At 39.4% G+C, this 19,170-nt stretch overlaps 1 protein-coding gene across 3 annotated transcripts in view; it reads left to right on the plus strand.

Moving 5' to 3' along the window:
* The window catches only part of LOC111143037 (nuclear factor I A), a 357,887-nt gene that overhangs the window by 272,429 nt on the left and 66,288 nt on the right, over positions 1-19,170 (plus strand). For 2 of the 3 annotated variants that reach the window (XM_022496467.1, XM_022496468.1), the window contains exon 7: positions 12,420-12,548. In XM_022496467.1, coding sequence (XP_022352175.1) covers positions 12,420-12,548 — 129 coding nt within the window. Of the gene's footprint in view, positions 1-12,419; positions 12,549-14,846; positions 14,901-19,170 lie in introns of all 3 variants that reach the window. The other variant, XM_022496466.1, reaches the window with a different exon arrangement.

Genomic DNA, 19,170 nt, shown 5'->3' on the forward strand with positions numbered 1-19,170 from the left:
TTGTGATCATATGTAATGAGAGGTAAAATTTTCGTGTGCGTTGTTGGAAATGCACTCAAGCCGTTAGAAATTCAAGGAACGACGGCCCAGTAGACATTTCTTTTTTTTTTTTTTTAAGATTTTATTTATTTATTTGACAGAGATCACATGCAGGCAGAGAGGCAGAGAGAGAGAGAGAGGAGGAAGCAGGCTCTCCCCTGAGCAGAGAGCCCGATGCGGGGCTCTATCCCAGGACCCTGAGATCATGACCTGAGCCGAAGGCAGAGGCTTTAACCCACTGAGCCACCCAGGTGCCCCCCAGTAGACTTTTCTAATTGAAAATGTCCTCTGGAATAGCAGATTACTCTGCCTTGTTAGGTTATCCCAACCCAGAAGTCACTCCACCGTGATTAGCTTCCAAGATGAATGAATTCTAGGATATCAAGATTACTTACAACTCAATGCCAGTCCGAATTTGCCATCTGCCTTTCAGCCATTTTGTGAACCCAACGGAAGAGAGGCTTTATCAAAATGGCCGTGCAACATCTCTTCTGTTTTAACACTCTGTAGGGACTGATACAAGCAGCTCTTCATGTTCTTATGTCAAAATACATATGTAAGGATTAAAAGTAGTATGGGTTGCATAAGAGTGCTTTTCAGGGCCAGTAATTCTTTGATATTTATCACTTCATAGTGGTGACACCTGCTTCTAATTTTAAGAGTTCTCTTTTTCAGTGGGTGGTTTTTTTTTTTTTCTTTTCAGAAAAGAAATCTTATCCTCAAAAGACTTAACTGGTAATTTTTCTCCTTTTGATGTGCTTGATATTTTTATGAGTTTGTCCGTCAACATTGAAGCCTTAACATGCCTTTAGCTTTAAAAAAATCTTTATAACACATAATCGTTATATCAGGTTACCTAAATTTATGTCCTCACCACACATTTGGAGACTTTTTGAGAGATATAGTTTGTTATAAATGTCATTATTTGCCACTTGGACTACTTGGTAGTTGTCTGAAGTTGACTAAAACCGTAGAAATAAACTCTGCCTTGTGGGAGGAGTTTAGCCACTTACATTCAGTATACGTCTTTGGTTGTTCTTTACATTCAGGGACCCAGTTGGTGACAACTGTCATTTGAGATTGGTGAGTGGAAGGGAAAAAAAAGGAGAGGACCCTAGCTGTGTCTGTTTAGACACATGGAAATAGTCATTCGGTTTGAGGGTAGCCAGCCCACTTGTAGAGCCCAACATGGTTTGCTTTTCAGTTTTTATCTTGTGTAAAGACCTTTTCCTAATAGATGCTGGATAAAGTTAATTATACGAGTAGAAAAAGCTGCAAAAGATGGTATATTGCTAGCAACCCATCCTGATTGGCCTGTGGGGAATTGTCGGTATAAAATTGGATCCTTGTGTTGGGTTCCAAAAAAAAAGGTGTGAATATGAAGGAGAAGTGCTAAATCATGACTCCAGAGAAAATGTCGGCCACGAGCAGTTTTTAGTCTAAGTGAAAACCAAACTTTAGGATTTGGACAAATAAGACAAGGAGAAAAAAAGCGTGAATCATTAACTCCAATATAAAAGCAAATGCTTTTATATTGGATTGGTGATCAAGTGTCACCAAACCTAAGGGAAGACACTCAACCAAGACTGTGACTGAATGGAACCAACTCGTTGACTTAATTGATATGAAAAACTTCTGCCAAGTATTTACCCTTCATGTCAGATAAGTAATTTTTAATATAATATTTCCAGGATATGAAGACAGTTAAGAAAACAGCACGGTTTTTAATCACGGCACTCGTAAGTAAACGGGTCTATCATTACGTTGTCACAAAGAATGACAGTGAGCAGAAACATGGCGCTAATCCCTCTCAGATAACTATTCAATGTAATTAGACAGACACCGTCTCTAGTGCTGAGTGTAGCGTTAATCAGGCGAAGTGCAACTTTACACAGAAATTTCTTCTTTTCTGGTATGTCATTGTTAAAAAAAGAAACTGTTTTGTCAGATACTGCTTCAGAACGTGATCTCTGTAGCTGTGCACAGCTACTTCCCTTTTAAATTTTTATTTTGTGTTTTAGCGGCGTTGAAGAACAGTGTGGTCCTTTTGCATCCACGAGGCTGCCTTGGAAGTCCGTGGTTCATTTTGTTCTGCATAATGAACATAACTTGAAGTGTTCTCAAGCTTTGAAAGGAGGACCTGTTGGCTCATCTATCAAAAATGAAGGCGGAACTCTCGTAAAGAGAGGTTTCCCTTATAAAGAAAGGGCCAGGAGTTTTCTGCATTCGATAAAAGCTCAAGAGAGATTCTCTTTCTGTGAAAAATTCCATGTTAAAGTGATGAAACGTGTTGCCCCCTTCCAGCCTTAAAAAAAAAAAAAAAAATTCCCTTTGGCTGTGTAGCGTCCGGCTTGAACTATGAACTACTGCATAGTTATAAAGTCGTATCAGTTCAGCTCCTTGCACAGCTCTATCTTCCCACTTTCTCAGCGACTCAAAGGCCTTTGATGGCAAAGAATAGGGTTATTGAAGGTTGGAGCAGATTTCACTAAGTAACAGGTGGAGGTCAAAGTAGTTTATTTGTGGGGATGAACACAGTACAGAGATGAAAAATCAAATGCTTTGCCATAATAAGGTTTAGCAAGAAAATGCTGACTACGCTAAGCTCAGATTCTAGCTGACAGAACCTTTTCTAGTGTTCATTACTTGATTTCACAGTTCAAGCAATTTGAAGAGGCCTAAATTATATTTCTTTTTTTCCCCTATGAAATGTTCCAGTCAGTTTCAGATTTTACCTTAAGTAAAATGATGGCCCTTCTGCTTGTATCCAAGGAACACCGGGATGAATAGATCCCCAGTGCAGGCATATCCCAACCATGAAACATCACAGACGACCTCTCGAAAATTAAATTTTACCGATAAGACCTGTAAACGCCAAGCTTTCGATCATGTTCTGACAGAAGCGAGCATATTTTAATAAACACTTACCTTCGCATCACTGAAACTGGTATTCTAGATAGAGAAACGTATCTAGGAAGATGTTTACCAGGTTTGAGCACTAGATTATCCCTAGCCTGTTGGAGATGGGGAGGAGAGTGTTATTGTCCCCTCCGCTCCCCCCGGCTATATATAATTTTTAATTTGTGTAGTGTGTATGCTTTGCTTCATAACTTACAAAAGAGCTATACATGCTGAAAAAAATAAAGTGCGGTTTACCTGCTGTATAATAGTAGGACCAAAAGCGTGAAAAATTACTTGGTGGCGTATAGATGAGAGCTGTCTTCTAGAACTTTCTGCAGTGAGGCAAATGTTCTATATCTGCACTGTCCAGCATTGTAACAACTAGCCAAATATGGCTATTGAGCACTTGAAATATGACTTTGCTGGAGCAACTGAATTTTTAAATTCATTTAATTTTAATTAATTTAAATGTAAGTAGCCACATGTGGCTAGTAGCTACCATATTGGATAGGGCAGATAGGAACCAAACATATGTATGATTGAGTTTTTTACTTTTCAGCTGGGTATCTAGGCAGGATGAATAAAACATTATGCTGTACTATACTGAATTTATTTTTCATGCAAAGGAAATTATTTGGTTTTCTCAGTAATTTTTTGTTTATTCTCAGTCCTCTGTGAATGTTGTGTGATTGCTATGTTGAGCCAAAATCAATCCTTCCCTAAACACGTGGGAGGATGGGATGGGTAGGGGAAAGATTGGAATGGGTAGGAATCTCCAACTTATAAGTAGGAGGAGGATGAAATACAGCATTTTAAACTTCAGTTCTGACACTGGGGTGTCTGTATTTGCCCTAAAAGGAGAGGAAATCCCCTTAAAACTCAGGAAACTTTATTGTTGGCCCAGGAACCAGATCTTTATATGACATTTTCCTTGTGTCTATTCTGTATTCTCCCGGGTTATAAATTTTCACTCACAAACGAACATTTGGAATACATTAGAGAACTCATCATTTCTTTTCTCCTGAATAATCCATATAATTTTCACTCCATTCTCCCATTTTTAAAAATTAAAGAAATCACTTGTATGCAAGCCTTTTAAATTACCTGAACGTCTTTATGATGTGCTAATTCTTTGGGGGGTCCTTTCAGCTCATCTTAAATGGTTGCCTATAGAGTAAGAAGGATAAACCTCAGAAGCTATATTAACTTCCATTTTATTCTCCCCATCATAAAAATGATTTTAAAACATTTCTATTCACCGAAAAAGGTTAAAAGTCAAAATAGTCTGAATGTTTTACCTTTTTTTTTTTTTTATTGTTGAGTGTGTTAATCATCATAAATCACATTGGAATGAATCATAATGGATTTTATCGTTAGGACACAAATCTTAAGATGAGTGCAGGATCTTGAACTACCTCCTCGTATCACACAGCGTGTGCTTCTACCCAGAGGAACAGAATGGCCCTTTAACTGTGGGATTAATCTATGCAATCACAGCCTTTATTTAGCATCACGGTTGGTGATTCTCTCATCACAAGGTGCAGAGGAGATGGTCCTGGGAAGGTCCTGTTCTTGCCTGTTCAGCAGCTGCCAGGGAGTGCTGGGTTCTCTCCATCAGAAAGAGTTGAGTCTGAGCATAAATTTGTTGGTGGGGGGCACCTGGGTGACTCAGTGGGTTTAAGCCTCTGCCTTCAGCTCAGGTCATGATCTCAGGGTCCGGATCAAGCTCCACATCGGGCTCTCTGCTCAGCTGGGAGCCTGCTCCCTCCTTTCTCTCTCTGCCTACTTGTGATCTCTGTCTGTCAAATGAATAAATAAAATCTTAAAAAAAAAAAAAAAGAGTCCCAATTTCTCTATATCCTCAAAAAAAAAAAAACAAAAATTGCTGGTGGTAGATGAGTTGCAAAATATGGTACGGGGACTTACCCAACTTTAATCCTGAGCTTGAAAACCGGTGCGGAAATGGATGCTGACTCCATTCGTCTGAGAGACGCGGCTGGGGCACCCACTGCCTGCACCTAGATCTCGGGATGTAGGGGAATCGGAATGCCCGGATGGAAAGAGAAAAGCCACAGTGGCAGTCAGCGTGCCACTTAGGCTGTAGGAAACTATGGCGGTATCATGAATGACCTCGATTTTAAACCAGCTCGGGATCCGTCGGTGTTGGTAGGATAGAGAAGTAATCGGAACTTTTTTCAGGAAGAAGCATATCGGCGGAGCGGTACTGTGGAAGCGGGAAGAGCTCTGTCCTGCTGGGTTCCAGCCCCGTCCCTCCAAGCGGTGCTTGTGTGGCTTCTCGCCTTCTTCGGGACTTTCCTCCCTCTGTGATCCCCTCCCTGAGTCTTTGCTACCTGCCCACCTCGCGGGCAAGCGTGCTTTACTGCCTCCCATCTTCCAGAAGCTCTGCCTTGCTTCCCACCCCCAGCGCCCAAAGCTTCCCACCCTACCTTCTGCTTCCCTCTGCAGACTCATTTCGCGAGGAGTTGACTATGCCCCTTTCCCCTTCTTCCTTCCTGATTTTGTAAATCGTTCTCACCTATCTTCTGTGTGCCTTGCCCTCCTGGAGCTCATTTATTCTCATTATACGTGACCCCTCAATAGCATTCGACTCACACAATCACAGCCTCCTCCTTGAAATACTTAGTCGGTAAAACGATGCTTTCCTGTAAATTCGGTGACTCAGCTAAGTTGCTTGTTTTGACACGGACTTTAGCAGCTCCGAGGCCTCTCTTGATGTCAAGACTTACTGAATTCTAGATAATTGTGTGTGTTAGACTTTACCTCTGGGTGAGGTATGACTGCGTTATGACATAGACAAGGCTCGGGAGATATCAGTGGGTCTTAAAAAAAAGACTTTTGATCCTGCTTATGTTTGCCTGAGGCTTTATAGAGGAAGTAACTTGTTGAACAGGCAAGAGACCTCTTGTGAATGTTAAATGTACGTATTTGCTGTTGAACAATTTAACATCTTTGGGTCATTATGTTCTTCTAAGTCTAGGCGATACTTATTTCTTGGAGGTTCTGTCTTGAAACTACTGATAATAAATGCAGTATGTTTAATAAAATCCTAACTAATCTCTCCAAGTGCCAAGAAAAACCTTTGCTATATAAGACGAGAGGCTTCTTAGTATACTGTAGAGTTGTTTTTATTTTTTGCATGTTCTTTTGCAGCTGATTTAACCTTTCTTTGAATTTTTTTCTTTGGATAACCAAATTAGAAACTTCAACTATAAATATACTTTATTGACTTAAGTAGGACACAGTTTGTGTAATATACAAGGGAAACTATGAGGCAGTGTGATGTGTTACAGAACCTACAAGCTTTAGGATCAGAGACCAGGGTCTGAAATACTGCTTCATAGCTGTGTGGTCTTAAGCAAGTTGCTTAACATCTCTTGGTGTCACGTTTCTGCAATATTTAGTTATAAGTTATATTAAGTTATATATATGTAAGTTAAATGTAAGTTATATTTAGTTATAAGGATATTAATACCTACCTGTTGGAGAATGAAAATGAGATATTTGTAAATACTTGGCACATAGTAGGTATTCCATAATTCATACATTTTATTCTTCTCAGTCTGTGTTTTGGGAATAATCAATATATAAAGGTTTGATGACCATCTCTTTAGCGGCCTCTGAGCTCTCTTGAGGCCACTGGATGGATGAAGACTTCCAGCAGCCTTCAGGTTTAGTATAATAGTTGTTCTGCTAAAGCAGTAGTAACGATAGGTCACTGGGAATTAGATGAGGGCAATGGTCTGGAGAATACATAAAGTCAAACTGGCAGTGTTTTGTAGTGTCTCTAACCTGCTTATATATTGGATTTTAAAACAAAAGTGCAGAGTTTGCTTGTTTCTAGGATTTTTCCCAAACAGATTGCAACTCTAAATGCGCATTACTAAAAACTTCCTGTTCTCAACTTTGCTACTTTGAAGAAAGAAATATATACCAGTTAAATCTTTTCCAACAATTTGGATAACAACCACCCAAACTCTACAACAGACAAGATAAGGTCCCGCTGTGAAAAGGACAGTGAATTTTTTTTTTTTAAGATTTTATTTTTATTTATTTGACAGAGAGAGATCACAAGTAGGCAGAGAGGCAGGCAGAGAGAGAGGAGGAAGCAGGCTCCTTGCAGAGCAGAGAGCCTGATGCGGGGCTCAATCCCAGGACCCTGAGATCATGACCTGAGCCGAAGGCAGAGGCTTTAACCCACTGAGCCACCCAGGCGCCCCAGGACAGTGAATTTTTGAGGAAGTGCTCACACTGACTTGTTACAGTTTTGCCTTTTTAAAAATCCAGCATGTTATGCCATTGTTTCTGGAATAGTTATAGTTTATTGTGATCTCTCCCTTTCCCCCCGACCTTCCCATTAATATTGTACCTCCTTGACTCCTAAAAATCCCCTTTAAGAAGCTTCCTTAAGCAAAGTATAGTACAAAGTACTTTCTTCTCATTCCTGTAGGACTTGATTTATAACTGTCCCTATAAAGTTCTTAGTCAAGTCAAAGTTGTTGGTAAGTCTCAAAATTTAGGAGACAGATGGAGTTGAAATTAATTATGTGTTTTTCCCCTGTATCTTCTTTTTTACTTTCTGTAATATCAGGTTGTAGATAAACCTTACCAAACACACCTTGATTTATTATAGGAGACCCCAAGAATTATTTTTGAGGTTTTTCATGTCATTTGATCTGATTTTGTTATTGGTATTTCTTAAAAGAATCGGGGGGAAAGAGAAAGTTTCCAAATTTATTTGGAAATAAAATTTATGCCATTAGAAGTAACCACTTATTCGCCTCTTTTCCAAAAAGATGTCTTACTGTTTTCTCTGAGTGAGTGTAGGCTAGAGGCAAACTTCGCTATCTAGCATGTATTTGCTAAAAATGATAGAAGCTTCTGGAATTCTAGAGAATAATTAGTTCCCAGTAAACATCTTTAATACATACATTTCTAGAATGGACAGTAGTCTCATATTTGAGTAACACCTTAGTTTGCTATCGCTGTATAACGAATTACCACAAACATAGCCTAAAACGAAACACATTTATTACCTTATTACCTTATCACCAGTTTCCATGGGTCAAGAGTCTGGGCACAACTTAGGTAGTCCCTCATCTCAGGGTCTCAGGAGGCTATAATCAGCATTTCGTACAGGCTGCATTTTGTAGTCCTGGACTACAGCTCTGAGTCTTCTTGCAAACTCTCATGATTATTGGCAGAATTGAGTTCCTTATAGCTTTAAGACTGAGGTTCTGGCTTTCTTAAGGCTAGCTGTCAGCAAGGGGCCCTGCTTAGCTCCTACAGGTCCCTGCATTTCCTTGCCATATGGCCCTCTCAGAGACCCCTTTACATCATGGCAGCTTACTTCTTCAAAGGCAGCAGGAGAATCTCTCTGACTTCTAGTCTCTCTTTTAAAAGGTTTACCTGATTAGGTCAGACCCACCGAGGATAATAACCTTTTAATTAATTCAGAGTCATCTGATTAAGGACCTAAATTACATCTACAAAAGTCCCTTCACCTTTGCAATACAACAACCTAATTACGAGAAGAACATCTATCATATTCACAGATACTGCCCACATTCAACTGGAGATTATGTAGAGTAGGTACCCCAAGGACAGGAGCCTTGGGGCCATCTTAGAATTCTGACTACCACAAATATTAGTGATGACTATAATGGAATATTTGTGAGTACTGTTTCTGGCCTTTGCTTTCAAGGTTTTCCTATTGGGCCTCTCACTTATAACTGCCTTCAAGGAACAGAGTCATTGAATGACTAGAATTTCACGTTTGCCTGTGTCCCCTGGACACTATTTCAAACAACTCAGGTAGCTTAGGAAAATGGCAAAGTGGAGAGAAATTCAGAAAGTCTGATGGTTAGAAAACCAATGACAAGCCAAAATGCTTTTTGAAATCTGTCTTCTAGGGCACCTGGGTTGGTTTAGTGGGTTAAACATTGAACTCTTTATTTCAGCTCAAGTCAAGGTCTCAGGGTTGTGAGATCAAGTCCTGCATTTGAGGAATTGCTTAATATTCTCTCTCTCCCTCTCTCTCTGCGCCCCCCGCTACTCATACATGCTCGTTCTCTCTCATTCTCTCTGAAAAAAGGTTGAAAAAGAAAAAAAAAAGAAATCCATCTTCTATTTTCTTTACCACCATTGGGTTTTTTTTAGAGCAATCAATAGGAGAAAATGTCCCATTGAAACACAGCATCCTGCTAAATTTCTGCTGCTTGTTCTATAAAATTCTTTATTTTTACATAGTGAAAAGAACTTTGGAGTAATAATTGTTTGTTCTGGAAAAAAGGGCAGCATTACTTTATAATCTTTTTTAAAAAAATCTGATGCTTCTGAAAAATACATTGAAATCAAAGTTTTGCTTTATTAAGAAAAAGCCAATCATTCATTAATCTGTACAACCATGGCATAACAGTTGTGCATGGATAATTGGTAAGAGAAATTGTAACAAGAAGCTTACTTTTAATCTAACGGGCAGAATCCAAATTTGATTTCAAAAATAAAAGCCAAGATTAATGTTCTCTCACTTTTAACATAAAGTAGTTTACTACCATTTTGAAATTTTATCCTGTCAATTAAGTATATGAAGCAAATTAACCAAAACATACATTATGCATATGGAGAAAACATTAAAGTATATAATAAGGAAATGTGCTCAATATAAGTCTTTAAAAATTGAAAACACAAAGTAATTTTGAGATTCATGACAGCCTTAGGGTTCATCTTACTTGACTGTGATAAATTTAGAAGATTATACATAGTTTGGCTTGTTGTTCTTGAAGGCAGACAGTATTTCTTTTCTCTTTAACCCCTTCAAGGAGGATTTGAATTTTGCTATTTTTGAATCTGTTTACCAGCTTCATCATTCTTCATGTTCATGATTACCTGAATCTTACCTCTCCATTCCCCCTCTTAAAAGGGTAAATGTAAATGGTGGATTTAAGTCATGTCACTGTCTCTGCCGTATTTAGAACAGCATGGGTTGGAACTCATGAACTTTTCAAAGAAATGCTTCCTTTTCTGTGAAGGCAACCATTTGCTCTCTTTAATAAGTTTAGTTCAGATGCTGCGTTTCCTCAGTGATTCCATTGTCTGAAAAAGATTCTGCCATCTTAAAAGTTTTGACATTTTCATCTTCTGTTCTATTTCTGTTTCATGACACATAATTCAGGCATTTGACTGAGCTTAAATCAGTGGACTGGTTGGCAGCCTAAAAATGTGTTTTGCGCAGGAGAGGTTTAAATGAATTGAGAGGTTTGTTTACATTTTGGTTAACGTTTATTTCTTCCCTTTAATTTTTAAATTGGAAATCCTCTCTCTAATGTAGTTCTGTGATTATATCTTAGGCTAAGTTACTTGCAACGAATGTTGGTCCAAAACCCCAATCTATCCTAATGGTGTTAGGATATTGGTATGGTGGACTTTGGTTACTGATTCAAAGAGCAAGGAAACATAGCTAAGTTGCTGAGTGATGTGCTTTTTCATTCAAATCATGTAGATATTGATCTGGAATGACTGGAATCTAGATCTGTCCAGTTGGTGTGAAATCACACACCACTTCCTAATGTCTTTACATGGTACCATGCAGATATGCCTACCAACTTGCAATTTGTTTCTTTCGTGGGGTCAAACTCTCAAGTTTTACTATGTCGGTTAGTAAAGCCACAGATAAAGTTGAGACTGTGACACCTAGTTTAAATATCTTTTCAGGCCACTGACTGCATTCTAGACCCTTTGTTGGATATTCTGAAAATAGAAACACAAAACACACTCTATCTGTATAGAACCTGAAGTCACACTCAAAGCTTGTGTTGTAGAACCTATAAAGGAAATCTGTGGACATAAATAACAAGGACGTATTTAGATACAAGCCACACTAAGTTTTGGGACAGATCTTTACCTATAAAGTGCTTGGCACAGTGCATGTGAGTTAGTAACTACTCAATAACGGGTACCTGCTAATATCATTATTATTTTTATTACTTAGTTTTCCAGCTCACCCCAATAATTCTCTGGTCATAGAATACAACATATGTAGACCTATGTGAATAAAAGAGAGCTGATTCTTTTGACGTGCATACAGACCAGTTTTGTGCTGCAAATTTAAGAGAGCCCAAATTTATCCTGTGATGTGGAGAACAAGGAGTCATTTCCTTTATTTCTATATCCAAGTTTTCATTGTTTTAATTGGCACCCTACCAAACTGATCGATGCCTCCAGTTGTGTGTGTCAGCTTGGCTGCCGAGAACATTACAAACTCAGTAATTACAAGAGACCATTTTCCCATTATTTTCCTCCCAAAGCATTTTCTATGCTGGAAATGTTATAAAAACCTCAGAAACTATGATAAAAATACTATTTTTAAAAACAAGTTTTGGGCGCCTGGGTGGCTCAGTGGGTTAAGCCTCTGCCTTCGGCTCAGGTCATGATCTCAGGGTCCTGGGATCGAGTCCCGCATCAGGCTCTCTGCTCAGCAGGGAACCTGCTTCTCCCTCTCTCTCTCTCTGCCTGCCTCTCTGCCTACTTGTGATCTCTCTCTGTCAAATAAATAAATAAATTCTTTAAAAAAAAAATAAATAAAAAAATAAATAAATAAAAACAAGTTTTTATTGTATTTTCTTAACATAAAAGTAGTATATGTTCATCACAGGAGAAAACAAGCAAGCAAAAAGAGGCAATGAAAACCACCCAAATCCATCACACAGAGAGAACCCCCGTTAGAGTTTATGTGCGTTTCCTTCCAGTTCTTTCTCTGCACAGAGACCTATATTTTTAAGTGGCCTCCCAGCACAACGTCCTATTTTATAATCACTTTCCATGTCTTTATTCCATGTCATTAAGTGGAATGTCCTTATTCTCTGACGGTATGATTTGGATGGGTTCGATCATATTTATTTAACCAGTTTCAATTGTTGAGCATTTAAGGATTTTTTTTTTTACTTTGATCTTTTATTTCTTTTTTCTATTATAAATAATTCATTGGATGAGCAACTGAATTGTCATTGTTGTGGGTTTTTTTTTTTTTAATGTGAAAATAGCTAAATTATTTAAAATGTGGAGAAGGTGCTTTCGTGCTTCAGCAAGGTACCTGGCAAGATGAAATGGTTGCAGATGGGGGTCTTCATGTGCCTTCGAGAGCTTCCTTTCTGAAGGCTCCCATGGGCCACAGGCACACACAACTTGCAGGAAACTCTGGGCAGGGGCCCTCCATAATTAGACAAGCTCAATCATGCCAAAAGGAACTGTGACTGAGTAGAGTAAGTTGAAGTCAATTCTAGGTGGACTTACCAAGGAGCCATTTTGTCCCCTGTTAGTTCCTGTGACAAATTCAAAGTGATTCAAAACAAATTCTGCGCTCCCAGGTGGATTTCTTTTTTTAATTCTTTCAGTTTTATCTTTTAGTACAAGCTGCCGTGCCCTGAATTAAAATGTGCTTATCACTCCATCCTTCTTGCCAGGAATGCCATCTCCAACCACACTGAAGAAGTCGGAGAAGTCTGGTTTCAGCAGCCCCTCCCCTTCGCAGACCTCCTCCCTGGGAACCGCATTCACACAGCACCACCGACCTGTCATCACAGGACCCAGAGGTGAGCCGCTCCCCAGCACCCTGGCTTGGGCTTAGATCATGGCCTTGGGAGCAGCGTAGCAGAAGGAGAGACAAGGAGGCCTCTCCCAGAATGCTCCTAAAGGCAGTAAGTGCTCCAGTTTCTCCTCCCTGGGGACAGCTTTGGCATCAAACCCTGGATCCCTACCTCAGGCCAGAAGAGGGACCAAACCCCTCATTCCCTGTGGGATGTTGCAAAGAAGTGGGAGGTAATTTGAACTGAACCCAAATCAAGTCTGCCTTACAGGTTAAAGGAGAGAGAGAGAGAGAGAGAGAGAGAGAGAGAGAGAGAGAGTGTGTGTGTGTGTGTGTGTGTGTGTGTGTGTGTTAGGTGAGTATATTTTCCTGTAGCTAGTTACCTGTTTTCAAGTAAGAGCTGTTATTCATTCTCTCATCCCTGCTGATTCCCTTTCCTTGAAACCTGATTTCAATATGTGGCGTTTCGCACTGAGGCTGTTTGCATCACGGTGTTGACGAGTAGTTTTCACTCACTCCTTTTGAAGTGGTAGATAGTTTGTCTGGTTTTCGTTGCAATGTTTTCATTATTTTTGTCTCGTATGCTTTTAAGTTTATTATTAAAATGTGTCCACAAGAAATACGATTTGTATTTCACATTAAAGACAAGCTTTTAACCTCAAGAAAATGTCAGCAAATCACTTAACTTGATCTTATTGCAAGATGAAAATATTTATTAGTTTGTTTATGAAACTCCCACAGTAGGAGTATGAATAATTGTAACCATGTTTACTTTCTTCCATCAGATTGTCACTTAGGTAGGTCTGTGATCTACCAGCTGGTATTATAAAACATCCTAGAAAGTTATGGTCTCTTGTCTACTATTACATACGCCTGGGGAAACTGATATTTCTTGCATTCATCTGAATGTGAGACCCACAAATCTGAATCCCTTTGTGAATACTTGTGAGCATCTCAGGGAAAAATGGCCGTTGAAGGGGCGCCCAATGCACACACGCAGAAATCACACTGATGAAAATAAGTATTTGGACTATTTTTTGAAGCGATTACTATATCCACAATTATGAAGACTTACTTCCTCCATCTTTAAACATCTTGTGATCACTGACAGAATTTTCTCAAGGTCCCTTATTATTTCACTTCTGTGGTGTGTACGTGTGTGTGTGTGTGTGTGTGTGTGTGTGTGTGTGTGAGATAATCAGAAAGGCAACTTATATATTTTTTATATATTTTTTTCTAACTTGAAACCTTGCATCCGAATTGGATTATGAATGAGTCTCTTTCAGTGGGGTAGTATTATGATATTATCCTCAGGGTCAGCATTCATTAAGCATCTTAAACTGTAGTGGAAAATAAAAGACATGAAGTCCTTTTAGTCAGAAGATTTTCGGTATCAGGGAGATAAGGCAGGTAATGTTTCTCATCTTTCTGTGGTCAGGTTAACATTTTAAATGCTAAATGAGCGTTAAAAATAGAAATTTCTATGGGGACTCAGAGGAGGAAACCATAAGTTTCATTTGTTCATTAAATGACAATTTCCTGAGTGCCTGTCACTGGGAATTCAGTGGTTCCTGTCCTCATCAAGCATACAGTCTAGGGCAGACGAGAGATGCAAGAAAATAAGCATTCAGAAGATGATGTGGAATGTGCTATTACTACTTTTTATCAAATAGACTTCAAAGTTTAGACAGCATTGACATGAAATCTTAAGAAGTCACTTACATGAATAGAGGGCATTCCAAGCAGAAGAAGGGTTCACAGGGTAGCGAGGTGATAAGGATTGGAAAGGACAGGATGTTAGCAATCAGGATAGCTGGGTGAGCTGCCTCTTTGCCTTTCCATTTATCTTGTGGATTTTTTTAATATCCTCACCAATAAAATGGGACAGAACTGTGCTGAATGAACTTTTCCTCCCAACCTCCTATTCTTACATAGAGACACGATAAAACAATATTTGTAGAGACTCTTTGAGGAGCATAAAGCAATGTACATATATTATCATTTAATTCAATAAATATTGAGTGCCCTCTAGGTGTCTTGCCTTAAAACCACAGTTCTACACATTATTATAGCAATTCTAGCATTTACCTGTGAGGGCCAAGATTGGGAGCTTCCTCATGCTGGATACTTAAACACGTTTGCCAAAATGACCCGCGCTGGGTTGAACCAGAGTGGACCTCCTTAGCCTTCAGAACAATGAGCTTTGATCTCCTATTCATACCATAAAAAAAAATGTTTGTGAGGAAAAGAGAAAGGTGCCTAGTTTAAGAATTATGGAATACCAAAGATTCTTTGTTTTCACCAGAATTCAAGATGGTTCCCAGCATCCTCGGTTCTCCTTTCTGGAAAATCTACTCAGGTACCCATTCTTACTGCACCCTGCCCCCACTTAGTGGTCCAGTAAAGGGAATTGGAGTAATTTAGATGAAACTCTTCATTGGTGTCTTTGTGGCAAGAATCACAGAGTGGAGATGGGCTAACACGAGACATTTTGGAGCTAAGATACTTTTTAAGGTTGGTACTGAGCCTCTCTAAGAAATATTTGCTGCAGACGCCATATTGCTCTTTATTCTTCTCTGAACCAGATGGAAAGCTAATGCTTAGAATGAGATCACGGGATTAAGCTGATGTTTTAGGAAGATGATTCAAACTGAAGGAGAGAGAGTCTGACTGAATGAGCCAGTGTGGAGTAAATGTGATATGTTCATAAAGGAGACTTCAACCTCGATGCTCCTTTTACTGTAAAGAGTTGCCATAACCCAAATCAGCAAATCATTAGAGAATCCATATAGACAGTCGAACTTCAAAGGGCCTGGAAGAAGAGAAAGTTGTGTCCTTTATCAGGGTCCTGGGGCACAGGGACAGGGGAAGCTGTTTACTACACCATTGCTCAGAATCACATATGTTCACCTCTGCATAGTATCCAGATTACAAGACTTCTGCTGCCTCCTTTAAAAACTTAAAATTTCTCTTGGGAATACCTTGACCAGACAAACACCAGTTTTTAAGCAGTAACTGTGTAATAGATCTCAAAACCCAGGCCTGAGGTGATATTTTAACAGACCTACAGCAAAACAAGGTCACCTCGCTAAAAAAAAAAAAAACAAAAAAAAAAACAAACAAAAAAAACAACAACAACAATGGCCCTATATTTTACTATAAACATAAGGCATATTTGGACATTTGGTGGACACTTGTTACAAAGGAAACCTCTCTTTGAAATTGCGAAGCAAATGCAAAAAAAAAAAAAGGGCCTTGTAGGGAGGCAGAATTGCACCATGGGTAAGGATAGAAGGTCAGTGGTCAAACGGACCAGTGTTGGAACTCTGTCTCCACCACTGTTACCGGCTGTGTGAACCATATACATCGCTTTACTTCTCTAAATCATAAGTTCCTCATCTATAAATTGGAGATCATAATCTCTACCTCAAGAGATTCATATTATCTAACGAGCAAATGAAATCATGTATTTGCAGTTGTTTGCACAGTGCCTGGAAATAGAATATGTACTCAAATCATGCAAACAAGTGAATCATCCATTTTCACCCAGGATTTGAAAATATCCTGCTGTCCCTACATCTTGTCCATCCCAAGACCAGCTCAAGTATGATTTTCTACACAAAGACCCCTTAGCTCCATGCAGGCTGCCATCACCTCACACTCCTCGAAGTCCCAAAGTCTTTCACACAAGACCCAGTGTCTTGCTTTGCAAGTTAATATATGTGTCTTGTTGCTGTCCTAGAATGGAACCTTTGAAAGGGAGGATCTATAACTTACACTTTTTGTTATCTTCATTGTGTCTCGGCAATGAATTTTATGCTCAAATATTGGTTGAATAAATAAAATGTATCCACATTGCACATCAATGTACTCAGAAAGCATTCATCCCTTCCCTGACACTGACAAGATTGTATTGCTTCAGAAGAACTAAAGAGTGATAAATGTATAATAGTTCAGGCAGGACTTCTTTATAAAGAATCTCCAAGATGGGGAAGAACAATGGCCTTCCAGCCAAAGAAAGCTTTTGTTAAGATTATATAAGTAAAACTTTCATATAAAAGTTACGCTTTTTCTTAGTTTCTGCTATTCTAATCACTTCTCTATGTACATTGTGAAGGTAGTTGGTTTCTTAAAACAAATCCCCTCTTGGAAGTGGAGATGCAACATGGGGGGCTAAGGGGGTAGGAAAAGAATAAATGAAACAAGATGGGATTGGGAGGGAGACAAACCATAAGTGACTCTTAATCTCACAAAACAAACTGAGGGTTGCTGGAGGGAAGGGGGTTGAGAGAGGGGGTGGGGTTATGGTCATTGGGGAGGGTATGTGCTATGGTGAGTGCTATGAAATGTGTAAACCTGGCGATTCACAGACCTGTACCCCTGGGGTTAAAAATATATTTTTATAAAAAATAAAAAATTAAAAAAAAAATCCCCTCTTGGATACTGGCTTTCTTTGAGGCTTTGATAAGTCACTTAACCTTGTGGCCTCAGTTTGGCCATCTGTATCATGGGGATAATCCTTGGCCATCTATATAGTTAAAATTAGGTAAAGAGGTGAAAGCATTTTGGAATATCCTGGGGAGTGGAGGAGACATCATGTTTCCATAAAAGCATGTATGTCATTATACATTATTAAAATTACTGTGTACTCTAAGCTGAAAGATTAGGCTTTCGAAGACTTTCTTTTATCAGCACTTAAAATTTCAACCATAATAAAGTATTTAATCACAACAGTTTGCTTTATTCATGATAATTGAAAAAAATCTTTGTTCTTCCCTTTGCTTTTTTAAGTGACAAGGTTGTTGGATGATTTGAAGAGTCTAATTCCTTTTATTGGAATTATTTGGAGCAATCGTGGTATTTTAGAGTCTCTTGGAATTTCGTCTTCTTGAAACTTAGGTGTCTGCCTGAAATCTTTGCTATTTTCAAAAACAAGATAATAAATGATACTTAATTTAAGCATTTCATTTAATTTAATGCTCTACACTAAGGAAAGCAACTCTGCTTTAAGAATTTAGAAGTGGGGGGCACCTGGGTGGCTCAGTGGGTTAAGCCTCTGCCTTCAGCTCAGGTCATGATCCCAGGGTCCTGGGATCGAGCCCCACATCGGGCTCTCTGCTCAGCAGGGAGCCTGCTTCCCTTCCTCTCTCTCTGCCTGCCTCTCTGCCTACCTGTGATCTGTGTCTGTCAAATAAATAAATAAAAACCTTTAAAAAAAAAAAAAGAATTTAGAAGTGGGGAAGCGCCTACAATGGTACACATTGCAAGACGGAGGTTGAAAATAATTAGCAAGTAAGCACTCACTGAGCCTCATCTAGAACCACAGAATTTGAGAATAGTGCTCTGGAAATCTGGTCTAATCCATTTCCTGTATCAGCTAAGCATGTGTTTGATTGCAAGTAACAGAAGATCAACTAAACAGGTCGTATTTTTCTCAAATAAAAACAAGTATGTGATTCAGGACTGTGATAGTCCAAGGGCTGAGATTTTTTCTCTTAGCCTTGTTTTAGTGCGTTGTGTTCATCCTCCTGCTCTGACCTCCTGATCACAATGTGGCCACTGTACACCTGCCTCACATCTGCATTCCAAGCAGAAAGCAAGGCCCGCTCATTCTGACACCTTTTGTAGAATGTTGTGCAGCATGGTCTGAACTACACCACATGATCACCTCTAGCTGCGAGAGAGGCGAGGAAGTCTACATTATTTTTTTAGCTGAACACACAGCCACTCTGTATAAAATTAGGGCTTTATAAGTGGGTAAGTGGGAGGGGAATATGCGTGTAAACGGTCAGCAATGTATTCCACATCACTCCTGCAGATGAGTGAGCTCAGCCAAGACCAGAAATCAAGTCTCCAATTCAGTGCCTCTTCCATTATATCACTAGGTTCTACCTTTTTCTCCCCCAGTGGGAGAAATAAACTGTATTTATTTAAACAATTAATTCGTTTTCACATTTTTTATTAGTCGAAGACATAACATAGCCATTTAGATCTTTTGATAAGCATGACATAACCCATGTTATCCTACTGAGTTTTTTAATAAGAGCCATAAACAAATCACTTGACCTCTTTTTATTAGCCCGTGAATCCTTGCTACTGGTAATGCAGGCTTTCTGTTATATGCAAGTCACTTCAATGCACAATTTTTGAGGTCAGTGTGACTTATTTGATATTACAATTGACTTGCACACTCCCCTGTCTCTCTAAGGATCCGTTCCTTTTTTCCACCAGTATTTATGGAGCACTACAGCGGGTACAACATGCTCTATTAGTTGCCGAATAGAATGACCAAGAGAAGCTGGGACTCTGGCCTCGGAGTGCTTACCTCCTGGTGGATGATGGGGCAAGAAAGCCAGCAGGTGTATTACTGTGATAGGGGAAGCTTAGGGTACTTTTGGGGACAAGGGCATCCTGATATAGAACCCCTGTAGCATTTGGCATCGTGAAGAGTCCAAATAAGCATAAGACTTAACGCCTTGGGCGCCTGGGTGGCTCAGTCTGTTAAGCGTCTGCCTTCAGCTCAGGTCATGATCCCAGTGTCCTGGGATCAAGTCCCACGTCAGGCTCCCTGCTCTGCAGGGAGTCTGCTTCTCCCTCTGCCCCTCCCCCAACTCGTTCTCTCAGTCTCT

The sequence above is a fragment of the Enhydra lutris genome, unplaced genomic scaffold (genome assembly GCF_002288905.1).
Source record: "Enhydra lutris kenyoni isolate GAN:26980312 unplaced genomic scaffold, ASM228890v2 scaffoldscaffold9, whole genome shotgun sequence".
NCBI lineage: Eukaryota > Metazoa > Chordata > Mammalia > Carnivora > Mustelidae > Enhydra > Enhydra lutris.